The sequence below is a fragment of the Lissotriton vulgaris genome, chromosome 3_1 (assembly GCF_964263255.1).
Source record: "Lissotriton vulgaris chromosome 3_1, aLisVul1.2, whole genome shotgun sequence".
Classification (NCBI taxonomy): Eukaryota; Metazoa; Chordata; class Amphibia; order Caudata; family Salamandridae; genus Lissotriton; species Lissotriton vulgaris.
Genome location: NC_141689.1, coordinates 311679202 through 311696805, shown reverse-complemented (window position 1 = coordinate 311696805; position 17604 = coordinate 311679202). Strand labels below are relative to the sequence as shown.

Here is a 17604-nt window from a genome sequence, read left to right as displayed (position 1 = left end):
TCCGGTAACTGGCATGAGAGTGAGGCATGGACAGCAAGCGCTGTCATGCCGTGATGTCAGCGTCGAGGGCTCCAATCACAATGGGAGGTGAAAACGAGGCTTGGGATGCAAGCCCAGCATTATTCACAATGAAAAATAGGCATAGAAGGAAAAACTTTATTAGCCTCTGCATCGGCAGCTGGTGAGGCAGAACAAAAACGGGTAGGTCTGACGGGTCCCAAAAACTGAAGAGACAGTTCAGTGGGAAATGTTAAATGCAGCTTAAGACCACAATGGATGGCATTTCAAGCATATGGGAAATGTCCAAAGAAAATCTATAGCGCAGGACAAGAGTGTGTACTTGGGGCATAATGGTCATGATTGAGTCTACTGACCACGGATGTGAACCCTATTAAGGGTTTTAGAGGAAAGCAGGGAAAAATGGACGTGAATTGAAGGAGGGAATAATGATAAGCCAGGGTCCCTAACGTTTGAGTTCTGATGACCAGGGAATTTGATCATTCAGGCCATTCAGGTGTGTCCCCAGTCTATGTACTCAGCGTTGTTCTTTTTCAAAGAGGACACTGGCAGTATTTCTCTCAGTAGTGATTTGCTCAATGATGGTCCAGTTGAGGTCATTAGGGGTGAGATTGTGCTGGAGGAAATGTTCACTCATTTTCGTAGTCATTTTCCTACATCTGATGTTGCTGCGATGTTCGCAGATGCGTAGTTTTACTTTACGGGTGGTCATTCCCCTATACCGTTTCTGACACGGACACGTTATTAGATACACCACATTGGTGGAATTACAATTGGTATGTGTCCTCTGTGTCCATGTCTTGCCTGGTTCCAGGGAGAGTTGTTTTGTGTGTGTCGTCAGATGGCATACACTACAATTCGAGCACGGGTAATGGCCAAGGATTGGGGGTAAACCCCGAGCATTTCTAATCGATCTCTCATTGAGAGAGTTGGTTGTATCGGTTTTCGGCCGTGTATGTACCAGGGAGTCCTTCAGACTCCTACTTTTTTTGAACGAGAAAAGTGGTTTATCCCAGGTTCTTTTATTGCTCATAATAATCTTCCAGTGTCTGTTGACAGACTTTTTCATGGCGTCCGACAGGCAACTATAAGTGGTAACACACGTGAGTGGCATCTCTGTAGGTTCTTTAGTGGTGTCCTCCAGGAGTACTTCTCGCGGTTGATTCCTTGCTCGTTTGTTTCCTTTCTCTTGAATTCTGTCCGGATATCTTCTTGTCTTCAATCTTTGGGTGAGGTCGTTGGCTTGAGTTTTGTATTTCCTAATGGCGCTACAGTTTCTCCGTTTCCTGAGATACTGGCCATAGGGTCGGTTCTCCCTGAGGGGTCTAGGGTGGAAACTTGAGAATGCAAGCAAGTTGTTCTTTGCTGTCGGCTTGTAATGTGTCCTTGTGGTTATAACTGTGCCACTAATAGTGACGACCACGTCCAGGATTATCACTGACTCCTTGCTGAAGCAGTGGGTGAATTTTAAATATGGGTCCAAAGTGTTGACCCAGGTCAAGAATTGTTCCAGAGTTGTTTCGTCACCCTCCCAGAGGAGGAAAATGTCGTCAATGTACCTCCTCCATAATCCTATGGAGGAGGAAAAGGGGTTGCTGGTGGGCAAAATGTACTTGGACTCAAAGTCTTTGCTTGGAGCAAAAGTGCTGCCCATTGACGTACCAGTGCCTTGCAGATATAGCTTTCCTTTGTATTCGAAGTAGTTTTCTTTTAAGGCCTCACTGGTTAGAGGCGGCAGACCCGAGAGCAGAGGACGGCCCGGGACCAGGGTTCGATTCCCTAGAATCCTGCTCAGGACCAAGAAAAGAAACTGACCTCACCACAAACCTTTTCTATGTCTGCCACAGTACCATGCAAAAGTGTTCTATTCATTTCTCCTAAACATAAAGCAGGCGTTGTCACATAGTACAGCCTCCTAACTAAAGTTTGCATTGTTGAGTGGTGTACAGCTAACATCTAGAAATGATGAAAGGTGCTTTGGCACACTTTGTTTGATAAACCAGTGAAGTAGTGTGGCTCACCGGTTAGAGGCGGCAGACCCGAGAGCAGAGGACGGCCCGGGACCAGGGTTCGATTCCCGGCGCGGCAGGTTTCTGGACCAGGGTCAGCAGACTCGATAATTCTCTCACCTCAGTGTCCACTCTGATCAGCGATCACACTCGGCAACTCTGGGCACTAGCTTGCCTCATCTTCACTAACGGCCCCACCAGACCGCCGGGGATGCCTGGTCTCACCCTGGAGATACCCATTAAGGGACCATCTCTCAGGGAAGCCAGGAAGGGTTTTGCAGCGGTCGAAGCGCGGAGGTACCCCTTCGGGAGTGATTCCAGCGCTATATAAGCACACGATTAATTAATTAATTATATACGCTCTCAGTATCTAGTGTGACTAAGATGATCGAGCCTTCCTCAAAGGTTACCTGTCCCAGCAGTTGCAGTAGATTTTTTTGTATCTTTGAGATAGGCTGGGGTGTTCTGTATGAGAGGTTTAAGGTAGTGGTCACAGAACGTAGAGAGGGGTTCGAGGAGTGACCCGATCCCCGAGACAATTGGTCTGCCCGGAGGTGGCTGAACATTTTTGTCGGTCTTGGGCAGGGTGTAGAAGTACAGTATAATGTTACCGCCTGCCATAAGGTATGCCGCCTCTTGTCTAGAAATCTGTTCATTCTGTTGTGAGGGGACTGTAATTAGTCCTATTGTTCAGTAGGTTCAGACACACCTTATCGTAATCCGATGTATTTTGGATCACTATGCCACCACCCTTATCAGCTTGCTTAATGGTGATTTCTTTATCGTTCTTCAGATCCTCGAGTGCTTGGTATTCTGCAGCTGAGAAATCTTTGAAAGGTGTAGGCGTTTGAAGGGATTCCAAATCATTGGAAACCGCCTGCTCGAATGCTGTGATTTCAGCTGGAATGGAATGTGGGGGTGGGACAAAGGTAGATTTTAGTCTCAAGTGGTATCAAAAGGAGCGAGGTCCATCGTTGGCTCGTCTTTAGATTAAAAAAAACTTTCAGTTTTAATTTTCTAAAGAACTCGGATAACTCGCAGTGGAGTTTAAATTTGTCTGATCTAGCAGTGGGGACAAACCCGAGACCTTTTTCTAGAACCTTGATTTCAGTTGGACTTAGTGTCTTGCTTGAAAGGTTAGTTATTAGACTCCCAGGGCGCTCGTGCTTGGTGTCGATGTTTTGCTGCGGGTGTGGTTCCCCACTGGGTTCTCCGCTTCCCAGGTCACTTGGTTGTTGCCTCTTCTCCTTCCTCTTCCCCTCCCGCCTCTTTCTAAAAAAGGCATCTGATGTTGGTTTTGGGGAAAGTGGTACTGCATGTATGGATTCCAGCCCATCATGGGAAAAGATGGTGGTTGTTGGAAGACCAGGGGTGGTGGGCTTTCCCTGGTGTACCATATGGTGGCCAACGTGGTTGTTGGTTGTGATAGTTAAACCTGCCTCTACCACCTCGTCGTCCTTTCTGGCTATGATTGCTAGATGTGTTACTGTTGGAAGAATTACTGTCAGAATCATCTTATTTTTTGGGGTCTCTATGTGGGACAGTGTAGTCTGGGTCTGAGTAAGGATACACATTATCGAACTGAAATTTCTTAAGGTCTTTCTGAAATTTTGTGACCTTTGATTGCATCAATGAGTCTTTGTATTCATCCAGTTCTTTATTAATTTCGTCCAACTTCTTTTTGTAGCCAGTTATCGTTGTTTTAAAATGGGCCTCGGTTTGTTGGATTTCAACCATTAGTGCCTCAGACAGGCGTGATGCGGTTTTTAGAATTAAAACCAACCAACCAATCACGAGTACAGTGCCATGCTATCATAGCCAATTCCTTTCGGAATGTGGCATAATTCAGAAAAATGCGTGGTGCATTGGTTACAAGAAGGCCTCTTGGAGCGGTATTGGTTGTAAGATATTGCTTCAGAATAGTCCTGTGTAATATTGTACGAATTCTTTCTCGCTTTTGTTCCGTTAGTTTTTCCCATTCAGAGGTGTGTGAGATAGCCTGTGATATTGCTGGATCCGCAAAGAGATGGTGGTGAGTGAGGGCTTCCTAAAAAATCCCTAATGATGTCCAATGCGACCTATTTAGGTTGATTCATTCTCTGTTCCTGTGCTTACACACATACATTTTTGATACTAGTTGCACCAAAGCCCATGATGACTTACTTCTAGCCTTGAAGAAGAGACCTAGAGACAGGGACACTGTCCGTAGGGTTAGGAAACTATATAAAATGGCTAATATTACGCGGAAGCAAGAGATCAAAGACGAGGCGTGGAGCAACCTTTTATCAATGGATGTTCTGAGGGATAGTAGTAAGTTTTGGGCAACTATCAACCACTCTTTATTCTCGGGCCCGGAGAACCCTATTCTGGATTGTGTCATCCCAGATGAACACTGGCTCTCACACTTTAGTGAGATCTATGGCTACGGGGGCCAGGGACATGGGGAAAATCCTAAGGTGTTTAATCAGTTATCACTCCTTTTAACATTTGAAGTGGAGGAGGTACAAGGGGCAATAAAAGAAATGTATAAAAACAAAGCCCCGGGACTGGATGGGGTCCCAGCGGATTTGTATAGTACCTACCCTAACTTCTGGGCAGAGATCCTCACCAACGTCTATAATGCTTCTAGTGAAAAGGGGTTTCCGGTATCCTGGGCCACCTCAATCAAAATACCGGTGTTCAAAAAGGGGGACAGGGGGGACCCCTCCTGTTATAGACCAATCTCTCTTATAGACTCTGCTGTTAAAATCTTGGGCAGAGTCCTTTTTCGTAAATTGAGAGATTGGCTGGATACCAGAGGGGTCCTCTCCAACCTTCAATATGGCTTCAGGGAGAAGAGAAGCACCCCAGATCAATGTCTTAACTTGCATCTTCTGATAAATAAATACACATTGGCCAAAGAGGGGTCCCTTTATATGGGTTTTATGGACCTCTCCTCAGCCTTTGACCTGGTCAACCGGGAAAAACACTGGTCAATTTTGTTGGATCTAGGTATCGATCCACCGTTGGTAAATTTTGTAGCTGTCCTCCGTCAGGGGCTTTTAGCTTCAGTCAGGGTCACACAGGATGGTAGATGCACTACCCATTTTAGCTCAGTGAGAGGAGTTGAGCAGGGCTGTATTCCGGCCCACCTCCTTCTTACCTTATATATTAATGCTTTGGAGAAATCTCTGGCAGGGGCCTCTCTGGACTTACCGTGTGTAGGAGACTCGGTAATCCCAGGTCTTCTGTACGCGGACGACGCCGTTTTCTAGTCCCGTACTGTCCTTGACCTCCAGAGGTTGGTGGATTCCTTCGTGGACTTTATGGGATCGCTGGATTTGAAGGTTAATAGTAAAAAATCACACGTTATGGTGGCTAGTAAACGCCATAGGAGTATTGAGCTACATCCCTTTTTTGTAATGGAGCTGAGGTTACCAAGGTCCCTGTGTTTACTTATTTGGGGATACTTTTTGATGAAAAGGGCACCTGGGGACCCCAACAGAACACAAAAAGTAATGCTGTAGCAAGGTCCACTGCAGCATTGATGGGCTTTGCAAAGCGGCTGGGGGCAAGACCGAAGGAGGCGCTCTTGAATGTCTTTAAAGCTAAGTGCCTGGCCATAGCTACTTATGGCGCTTCGGTCTGGGGTTACACATCACACGAAAAGATCCAAGTGGCAGAAAATAAATTCTTGATCGCTTTTGGCTGTACCTCAATCTACCCCTTCTTATTCGCTCCACACGGAATTGGGACTGGGCTACGTTACTGATCAGCTGAAAGCTGCGCCGCTGACCTGGTTGAACCAAGAAATCACATTGACTCATCAAATTTTACACAATTCTCTTTCCCTGGATAGGGTCATCAGGGTGCCATGGTTAATGTATATTAAAGCTACGTTTACTAAATGTGGGCGCCCTGAGCTTTACACCTCACCGAACTCTATTACCAGGGAGGACATATGCTGGATTAAGAAAAATGTTCTTACTATGTTGACAATGGAACGGGTGGAGTCAGAGTTACTGAAACCATGTGTTTAAGCCAATTACGTATTGCTAACCTCACCTTCCCTCGAACCATACTTAAAAATTGTCACTAGACCTTTCCATCGCCAGCTTTTAATTAGATTTCGGTTCAACTTAATCCATTTGTCCCTTGGCGTTCTCCCCAAATGGTGTAAACCTGAAATCATCGATCCCTGTAGTTGTGACAACTTTCCTAGACCAGACACAACGCACTTTATCATGTTCTGTGACTTCTATGCGGAGATTCGTAAAAAGTTTTTATTGCCAACTCTTAGAGAGGCAGGCTTTATGCAAGTCAGGCCCGCTCTTACTTTTCTCCAGATGCTAAGCAGTACCAGAGTTATATTCTCTGTTACTAGCTTTCTGGTGGCTGCTGTACGAATCAATAGCAAAAGATAATTTTTGTATAGAACAACCCTGGCTGATTTTTATTTGATGTTTTATTTGGGCTTTTTAACTGTTTTAAACCCCTTTTTGTACAATGCTTGTTATTATTGATTGAATGATTTTATATATCAACAAGAATGCTTTTATATTGTCTTTTATTATTTTAATTAATCAAATAAAGTGTTTTGACTGACTGATGACTATATATTTGAGTTATATACTTTGTCAAAAACACCTGGTATTCGCAGTGCGTCCTTGGCATGGCACTAATAGAATCATACAGGCACTACCAGTGCAATTATCAAGGGCGTCCTCTCTCCACCACTCTTCTTGTGCACCTCCTGGCATAGTACTAGTTAGGGAATGAAGTCCCCTTGGCTATTGCCGGTTGTTGTGGACAAACTACCCCTCCTGTAACCCCTAGCAAGTCTCACACAGTCAGTTTGCAAAGAGGCTTTGGTTTGCTACTCCTCCTTTCTTCACCATTCTTCAAATGCGTATCCTGGCACACTACTGGTTGAGGAATGAAATTCTCTTGGATACTAAAGGACCTTGGGGACCCAGAAGCCATCCTTGTGCTTTCTGTAAGTCCTACACTGTGGGATTCCTTAGAGCTGGTCAGAGGCCCTGCCCCCTTTCTGCACATTTCTGCAAACATCATTGTTACTTTAAAAAAACATAGAAATTCACTGAAAAAAACAAAGGATAGTTATAGTTAAAAATTAGCATTTAAAAAGCATTAGAAATTCACTGAAAAAAACGAAAGGTTACAGGGCTGTTATAGTTAGGAAATAGAAAAATTCACTGAAAAACAAAAAGGTTATAGGGAACGTTATAGTTAGGCTCAAATTTCATACCCACATAACCAGAGAAATTTAGTAGTTAAAGTTAGCTGAGCTAGCTATAATTCACGCCCAGCAATGCACTCCTCATGATTTCACAAATTACATCACTCAAGACTTTGTCAGTGACATCACTGATGACATCCCAAATGACATCACTGAGGACATCATCCAGTGACAATGAGTGTTTTTAAACTGAATACCCTGACTCCCAAGCAGTGGGGTCCCAGTGGTCCTCCAGCTTGGGAGAAAAGATTAATTTTTTACGTTTTGCTGCAAATTTGTGAAATTCACGAAAGCACAGCAAAAATAAAAAAAAAAACAAGCACAGGCTCCTTCGCTTATTTTAAAAAGGGCCCCTGAGTGGGCCAGGTCACGGGGGCATAAAATGATTTAAACAAAATAATTATTGAGAGGGCAACATGGGCCCCTCCCAAGGGCTTCCTTTGCCTAGGGACCACAACCTCTCCTGGGCTTATGAACATTGTAACGGGGGACCTCATGGACCCCCCTGGGGACCACCACCTCCTTGGGACAAATTTGAAGTAATGGGGGGCCTTTTGGGCCCCGGTGACCACCACCTTTCTAGGGCTGAATTGAAAGTAATGGGGGGCTTTCACTGGACCCCTTGTGAACCACCACTTCCCCAGGGCTAAATTGAAAGTAATGGGGGGGGCCTTCTGAACCCCCCCCCCCGGTACCACATCCCGGTTCAGAGATGACCCTGGGGACCACCATATCCTAAGGGCCGACCATTAATTGCTCTTGGGACTGTCACCCTCTCAAGGCTGGCTCTGCTATGTCCCTTGCCTCCCAACCCCGGGACATAGCTGTTTACTTTTGCTTTTCGGGACAGCTCCTGCCAAGCAAAATTAAACACTCTGGTTCCAGTTGGTGGGAGCTGTCAAAGTGCTTCCGTCCGCCGGAAGCAGCTGTTTCATCTCTTTCCCTGCCCTTAGACATCCTGGCAGGGATTTCCCTGCCCTTAGACATCCTGGAAGGGAAAGAAATGAAACTATTGCTCTTGTGCTCAGGGAGCTGCATTTCCAGCAGCTCCCTGTATTCAATAGCAATGCTGGCTTGCACAGTACGCAGGGATCCAGCTTAGACCACACAGTCCCAATCCTGCTCACTGGGCTGGGACCAGGGAATCATGGATAGTTGGCCGGGCCCCAGCAGATGGGGCTCTGTGCCGTTTGTTGCCAGGCCCCCTTCCACTTTAATAAATGTATTTGGGTAGGTAGGTGGTAGTACCCATAGCACATGAAAGCCACAGGAAGGGAGGGATCTGTGCGCCCACCCTTCCTTTGGTTTAAAAAAACCTGGGGGTGGTCCCTGGGGCTCTTGGAGCTCAGTGGAGGGAGGTCACTGCGCCCCTCCTTAATATCAGTAAACCCCCAGGAAAGTGGGGGTCCCCAGGATCATAGGAGGCAAAATGGAGAGCAGAAAAACCGAGACGAAGACTGCAAAACAGACGGCAAAAGAACAAGCAGAAAGGGCTAAAACAGTGAGCTGAAAAACCAGCAGAAAAGGCAAATCAGAGAAGATGAGGGCAAAACAGACGGCAGAAAAATGAGCATAAAAGGCAAAACAGGGAAGAAAAGGCAAAACAGAGCTGAAAAACAGAGTGTAGAAAAACAAGCAGGAAGGGCAAAACGGGAGCAAAACTAGCAGGAATGGCAACACAGAGAAGAAGAGGGCAAAACAGAGAGCACTCAAACACTCACACATCCACTCTCAGACCCAATGAGACACTTATACACCCACTGACAAACCCAATCAGACTCATGCAGCCACTCAGACCCACTCACATTCAGGCATCCACTCACAGACACACTTGGAGACTCATGCACTCACAGACCCAATCAGACACTCACGCACTCACAGACCCAATCAGACACTCACGCACTCACTCACCGATCCACTCAGACTCTTCCTTTTATGATGTGTTATTGATTAATTTTTAACTTGTCTTGTTTTAGTATTAGTATGATGAATTGTATAAGGATGATGTCTTCCATTAAAACCCATAATCTTTTTAAAAATAACAAATAAAAAAATGCATTTATTTTTATTTGACCTGTGTTATACCTCGTTTTATATGGTCCAATCGTTTGTATGGTGGGCAATTGAGTTTGGTGGGGTAATACTCGATTTGCGTGTGGCAGCAAGATTGATTGTTGGTTAAAGATAGATCAATTTACCTAAAGGGAATATAGCTTTATTTACCACACAGACACTGACACACCCACTCACTCACCCACTGAAACACTCATGCACTCACAGACCCACTGGGACACTCATGCACTCACACACACACACACTCACTGTCAAAAGTTACAGGTTACAGTTAGGAAATAAAATTACAAAACTTTAGAAATTCACTTTAAAAACAAAGGTTATAGGGACGTTATAGTTAGGAAATAAAATTCTAAAACACCTAAAAAATTCACTGTAAAAACCAGAGGCTACCTGGACGTAATAGTTAGATTCAGATTTTACTCATACAAAACCATATAAATTCCGCTGTTATAGTTAAAGGAGCAAATTACACCTTAAGCCCCCGCAATACACTGCTTAGGACCTCGCGTATTACATCACTCATGATATGGTTAGTGGCAACACTGACGACCTCTCAAATGACATCACTGATATCATCCTTAGATCCATTCAAACACCCACTCACACCCAATAGAACCTCTCATACACCCATTCCCACACAACTCCTCACCCACCCATTCACAGATCCATACCGGTGTTCACACAACCAACCACTCATCCATAGAGCCACCTACACATTCACTTACCCTTACTGTCACTCACACATCCACTAACGGACCCATACAGCCACTCATGCACTTACTCAGTCACCAATACAGCTACTCGCACATCCAGTCATACAGCCATGCAAAATATTACACACACACTCATACACCCTTACATCCACTCACACACCCACTCAATCATCCAAACAGAAACTCACTCAGCCACTCACTCACCTATGCAGGTACTCATACACCCACATGCTCACCCATGCAGCCACTCACACTGCCACTCACTCACCAATACAGTTACTCACACAGCCACTCACCCATACAGCCATAGACACAACACTCACCCACCCATACAACCTCTCACACAACCACAGAACCACTTACATACCCATTCACACATCCATACAACCACTCGCCCACCCTTACAGCCACTCACACACCAACACCCTCACCAATACAGCAACTCTCACAGCCACTCACTCACCCACCCATACAGCTACTCACATACCACTCTGACATTCACTCACACACTGATACAGACAGTCACACAGGCACTCAGATGATATATGTTAGAAGTAGTATGACTGATTACTAGTATAGAAAGAATAGTGATTTAACTTATGCTGTAGCTTAGTCTATATCTGTAAGTCTCGGAAATGTTTACGAAACACTCTCGTGCAATGATGTCACCAGTGATGTAATCAGTGATATCATTTGAGGTATCATCAATCATAGGTCGACCATGTCATGAGAGATGTAATATGTGAGGTCATAAGCAGTGCATTATGGTGGGTGCGTAAGTTATAGTTAGCACAGATAACTAGAACTGCTGAATTTCTATGGTTTTGTACGAGTGAAAACGGAGCCCAACTATGACGTGCCTGTAACCTTTAGTTCTTTTTCAGTGAATATAAATGCATGTGTATATATATGTATGTATGTATGTATGTATGTATGTATATATATATATATATATATATATATATATATATATATATATATATATATATATATATATATGCTCCGCGATCCTGAAAACGATGATGGTGTCGCAAAAAACAGGTACGGACCACTTTGTAGGTTCTTTTTACAAATGCAGTGCTTTATTTATCCAAGACAGCAGCATGACTCATTTCGACCGGGAAACACCGGACTTGATCACATGACATGCCCAAGACCATATGTGTTTAAATACTGTTCAGGTTATACAAATACTCCTCCCACTACTTCAATGAAAAGTGACAAAATACTATTGGGAACCACAGATTCAAAGATTATTGTACCATGTGGCCAGCAAAAATATAGTTGGAAAATAAAAACACAAAATAGGGTTACTATAATACCACATAATAAATCTATTGCAAAATTTTATAAATATACACAATTATAATTAATGATAAATCAATTCCTAAAACATCAAGGGCAAGTGCCCACTTCAGTGCAATATAAGAATTAAATACTACAACAGAATCCGTTTTCTATATAGGCCAATTAGACTTGAGGATATTTCTAACCTTCTTTTCATGACAGCTGTAAGTGGTAATCAATCTAACTGTCATATCATCACTGACAGGGGATACACCTGTATTACAAGAGCTTGCATCAGTGATAGTAGCCTGAGGAGGTTTTTCACTTATTTTGTACATTTTATTCATAGCTGCCTTTAGATCAGATAGTTTGTAACCCCGAGCCATAAATCTCTTGACTAATTCATCCAAACATTCATTTAAATCAGTTTCATTGCTGCATATTCTTGGATTCTTAAATACTCCCCATAGGGGATGCTTTTAATAAGGTGACGAGGATGGGCACTAGAGGCATGTAAAACCGAGTTACCAGCTGTTGTTTTCCTGTGCATTTTAGTGTGAATCTCATTATTGATAACAGACTTCTATGTCCAAAAACTCGACTCTCTCTTTATTAATCGTGGCAGTAAATTTCATATTAAGCGTATTGATATTTATGTCGTCAACAAATTTCATAGCAGTTGACCTAGACCCAGGCCAAATTATAAAAACATCATCTATGAAACACCACATATGGATGATCCCTGTTTCAACATCACAAGGGGGTGTGTGATCGAGAACATGCTTCTCCCACCAGCCTACATGTAACCACGCATGCCCCCATAGCCACACCCCGCAGTTGTTGAAAAACCTCATTATTGAATAGGAAAAAATTATTGCTCAGGCACATCTCAATCATTTTAACTAACATTTTGTTATGTTGATGAAATTTAATGTCTCTATCTGATAAAAACTGTTGGATAGCATATAATCCATCTTGATGATTGATAGAGGTATAGAGTGAGCAGATGTCCATTACAATAAAATAACACTCAGAATTCCAAGAAACCTCCTTTAGTTTCGTCAGGAAATGGCAGTATCTCTAATGTAAGAAGGAAGAGCTTCCACATATTCAGGAATAAAAAAGTCAACATATTTAGACATAGGTTCCAAAAGCCCATTTTGTGCAGAAACGATCGGCTGTCCAGGAACAGGAGATACGCATTTATGAACTTTCGGAAGGAAATAAAGGGTGGGGGTGATGGGTGATCTCTTTTCAAGAATAAAAACTCCTTTTTGCTAATCAAACCCTCCCTTTTCCATTGTGCCAACTGTTTATGGACCAGTTCCTTTACCTTGGATAGTTCATTGTATGAAGTTCTTCTATAGCAAGTTGGGTCATTCAGATACTCTCTGCTTCTTTATTGTACATATCCCTAGGCCAAAGGACTACATTTCCCCCTTTATCTGCTTTGTTAACAATGATATTACCATGATCATTAATTTTGCGGATCAGATTAGAATATTGCTTCTCTGTACACCTTCTCTGCTTTAGATTAGAAGTAATGGACCGATTCAGCTCCTTCAAATCCTCTATCATGCAATCACTGAAAACATCAATGGCGTCCTTTGCATCATAGGTACAAAGGTAGATCTGGGGCCAAATGGACTCTTAGCTACACTCTCACTGTAGATACCCATTTGCTGCAGTTTTTCCTGTGTTTCATAAGTAGATTCATTACTTTCATCAGATAAGGAAAACATAGCTCTAAGAGTGGGAAAATCCGAAACTTGAATGTTCCTACTAGGTTGAGAGTTACCTGTGATGTTACTAGCTGCATTGTTGGCTTTATTTAGCTTAAAGAATTTGATTAACTTTAATTTGCGTATACATTTGAAGATGTTGATGCGGGACTGCACATATTTAAAACCAACTTTAGGGCAAAAGGATAGGCCCAAAGCTAAAAGCTGAGTCTCGGCAGCATTCATATCCAATTCTGTTAGATTGATTACAGTATTGGATACATCTTTAGTGGTGTTATTTATTTGGATTGAAGGTTCCCCCTCCCTCTTGTCTTCTTCATGTAGCCTCCTCTGTTTGCGACATTTGTTGCGTTGGCTCTGTTTTTCGTTTGGGGTGGTCTCGGCCTTAGTGTGTGCCGTCTGTCCTCTATCAAAAACCCCAATTTCTCAGATGGGGTAAATCAACTGGGGGGTTGTTCAAGCACAGTTCTCTGATTCTCATCTTCCGATTCAACACTACTCAATATTGAACTGAGGTCAGTATCGGATGAATCTGTATTTATTGTTGCCGGAGCTTGAGCAGTAGGTGATTTGGGTACTTTAGATGTTAGCGCCTGGCGTTTTTACATTATCAAATTTCTTAGAAAAAGTAAAAATACGTCCATTTTTGTAGACAGCTTTGTCACGCGCAAACTTGAACACTTTGCACATTTTAATAACTTCTTCATGCTTATCCAGGCGCTTTTTTATATCCTCTCTCACTTCGCATATTGTTTCCTGCTGCTCCATAGCATCCAGTTCCTGATTTAATGCATCTATCTGACGGACAATTTCTATCCTGTCAATTTCCGCATATTTAATCAGGATACAGACCATATTCATTGATGCTTCTAAGTTGTTAGAGGCCCATTCCTTCAGCATTTTATATAATATGGTTTCACTTACCTTGTATATACTTACATTTTCATTGCAAAGACATGCGTGGTAAAGCGATATGAGTGGTAAAGGCATACGTTTTAATGCCATACAGCCTTGTTGAGCATGTGCTGGTTCATGTACTTTTGCATATTGGTGACAAGTTGATGAACCAGGTGCGAACAAGATGGAGCTCCTCAGAAAAGCATTTAAATGAGCTTGAAGCGAAGTGCCTGGGTAGACCGCCACCCGATTCCATAGGTAGAGGTGCAGCGTAAAGGCATTTTTTTTTACTATGCTATTTATTATTTCAGAAGTGCTAATACAAGATACTCGTGAACAAGAACTCCGATGTGAAGTGCATCATGGAGCATTCTAGTGTGCTTTTTTTGTTGCAAAATAAAAATACGTTCGTCAAAAATAGAATTGTTTTACTTGTATGAACTTCTACAAGGTTTTTGGTATTATGACAGAGGAGAGTGAAATTGATCAAGTTGGTGAATAGATGTGTTTCAATCTACAGGAAAAGATTGCATTTTTTCTTGACTTTAAATTATATTCATAATGTATGTTTTCAGGTTACAGACAACGTGTTCTTATTATGTTACATGCGATTTGGAATAGGCAAAACCAGTTCTTATACCGTTCAAAAAATGGCACACTTCTCACTTTAACAAACATCCTGGCTCAACTTTAAAATGCCTGTAAAGTTTTGTTTCACACATTTTTAACACTTGTTTTTGCCTCCTTATGTTCACAGAATTGGTAGCTTAAAATCTGGTAAAAGTAGCAAGACCAACAAACCAGTATGTTCTAAAAACAGTGAACAAGAATCTTTAACCCCTCCCCTGCTGACGGAACCGCTCCGTCATCAGCTGCGGTGGCGCTGTGCTGATGACGGAGCTGTTCCGTCATGGCCCGGCCGCCGCGCCTGCGCGGCGCTGATTTTGCGCCGTGCGGCGCGTTCTATTGAGCGGGGCGGGCCATGACGGAACCGCTCCGTCACGAACACAGCTCAACCGCGGCTGGTGACGGAGCGGTTCTGTCACCAGCATGCGGCCGCCGCGCGGCCGCCCCGCCCTGTTAGCGCTGCGGCGGAATAGCCGCCGCAGCGAAAGGGTTAGACCAAAGTCTGTATTTTTTTAGTCCCATTTGTCAGATTTTAGTGAGCATGGCAATCGTAAAATCCTTCAAGTATTCTTCATGTTGTTGTGTTCCAGGTGTTCAGACTGTTTTTCCTGATGCTTGAGGTTGATGGGAGATGAAGTTGTGAATGTCAGAAGTCCTTTGAGAATACAGCATATTGTGGTCATACAGATCGAATCCAGTCTAGCTAATTTCTTATTGAGATTTGTTTTTCTTGCATTTCTTATTAATTTGTTTAACGCCTTCGATGCGGCCGCGATTCCCCTGGTGTGCTGTAAACAGCACGAACAGGGGCGGGCCGTGACGAACCCCAGCCGTCATCAGCACACGAGCACCGTAGTGCATGACGGCTGGGGTTCGTCATCAGCATGGAAGGGGTTAAAAATACAACTTCTGTGAATCCATTGTTTTGAATGCGATTGGTTTGAAACTATACAATCTGTATTTGATACAAAATGTGTTGAAATCATTTGTTTCCAACATTCATTTGGTTATAATCTTTTCCTCCCTTTAGTAGTCCATGTAAAACATTTTAATTGGGATAAAGGCCTCTTGCATACTATCACATTATGGTGCCTCAAACTCTAGGTCACTTCATCATCCATTCGATTCCCATTCTTATTGTTGTTTGTGCTTCCTCTGTTAGTTTTATTCCATCAATTTTTTCCCCAGCTTTACTTGCCAATGTACTTCTTCCCCTTTCTGGAGTGCATCTTATTGTATTATTTACTTTTTTTTTTTTTTTTACAAAACTCTTGCATTTTTCACTGATTTGTTTTCTGTTTGTAATTAAACAACTTTATCTTAAACTGTTTGTTACCAATCAGCCACGTTTCTGAGTACCTAATAGAAAATGCAACACAGTGCTACGTCACAGAATTGGGTGCTGTGGTGCCATATCAGTAATTCTCCATATGTACACCTGCATGGCTCAGAGAGGTCTTAGCCCCTGGTTAGTGATTGATCCATTAGAATTGTCTACTGCATGGTGTACAAAAGTTGGATTTTGACACTCATCCATTACACTGCACTACGCAGCTTAGAAGCATCCCAGTGGGGTTTTGAGATTATTATTAAAAATATTTTAAAGCACTGTTCTGTATATTCTGCCTTTCAGTGCACCCAAATCCAGAAGGGAATGGTGATTATTATCTCAACAATACCATATCTTTGCACTGCCGGTTCTATATCTAAAAAACATTGTTCATATAAACTTGAAAGTGATTTGTGCTATCTGAATTACATTTGAAAATATTGTAGACTATTTATCACCTAAACTTCAACCATAATATTTGTGCACAGATCAACATTAGAGGTAAACCAAGAACAGATCCCCATAAGCAGCAGCATGTTCCTGCTGGCATTTCAGGTTAATTCCTTAGTGAAATGTTGTGATTTTTATTTTTTTAGGTAAGAAGAAAAATGGCCTTGAAAGGAATTCGTGTCCTAGAACTAGCTGGCCTTGCTCCCGCTCCTTACTGTGGAATGATTCTTGCAGATTTTGGGGCCCAAGTAATCAGAGTTGATAAAATGAAGAGCATAGGGCCCGCTGACTCAATGGCCCGCGGCAAAAGATCAATAGCCATAAATTTGAAGAGCCCAGCTGGAGTAACAGTGCTAAAGAAATTGTGTGAGAAGTCAGATGTACTTATTGAACCATTTCGACAAGGTAAGATACTACTTTCCGCTTTCATGTAAACCAAATGAATCGAGCCATTTTTATATGCAAATATTATTAACCTTTGAAGCCTTATGTACGTTGGTTATGGAATTTACATAGGAAAACCTAACTAAGGTGTGATGGAACAGTGTATTTACTAGATAAGTTGCCTGCCCAGTATCCCATGAAACCTGAGTGACAACAAGTTAAACCAGTCTGTCGTGACAATCTGTGGATGTTTACTTTGAGTTCTCTACCACACAGAACCTCTGTTGTACTTGTGAACACATCAAATGTTTCTTTCATGTTAATTTATGTATTTTGTATGACTATGCAAGTTTAAAATAAATCCTACTTCACACAGCCAGACAGTGGATTTAAGTTATGCAAAAAGTACATCAAATAGCATGCCATGTTGGATACACAAAGATGCATTAAGCTAGTATAACAAAATAAATACTAGGGATTAGCAGTAAAAATAAAAGGTGCTAAAATAGTGCAAGGGTACGCAGAACTGTGCTTGTATGATTCAAATGTGAAAATAATGAATAGAAACAATAGTAAAGGATGTAAAAAAGCAATGGGATTCGAGAGTTAAATGGAGAGGAGCTACAATTGTTGGCTTCCTCTATTAATCCAGAGTTATAAAGAAGTCGACGTTTCAACCCGAAAGAGGTTAGTGACACAGGACATCATCAGGACGGAGTATACAACATTGTGGGAATAGCAACCCTTGACACATTAATGAAGGTAGCTCAGCAACCAGTGACACATTTTGTAGGATCGAGGTCAGGAAATCAAAGTTAGACAGAGATCTGCA

General features: G+C 42.6%; 1 protein-coding gene across 1 annotated transcript in view; it reads left to right on the top strand.

Moving 5' to 3' along the window:
• The window catches only part of AMACR (alpha-methylacyl-CoA racemase), a 508826-nt gene that overhangs the window by 118700 nt on the left and 372522 nt on the right, over positions 1 to 17604 (top strand). Inside the window, exon 2 of the mRNA XM_086960506.1 lies at positions 16535 to 16793. Within this exon, the coding sequence (XP_086816632.1) occupies positions 16547 to 16793 (247 nt within the window). The 5' untranslated portion in view covers positions 16535 to 16546. The remainder of the gene's footprint in view (positions 1 to 16534; positions 16794 to 17604) is intronic.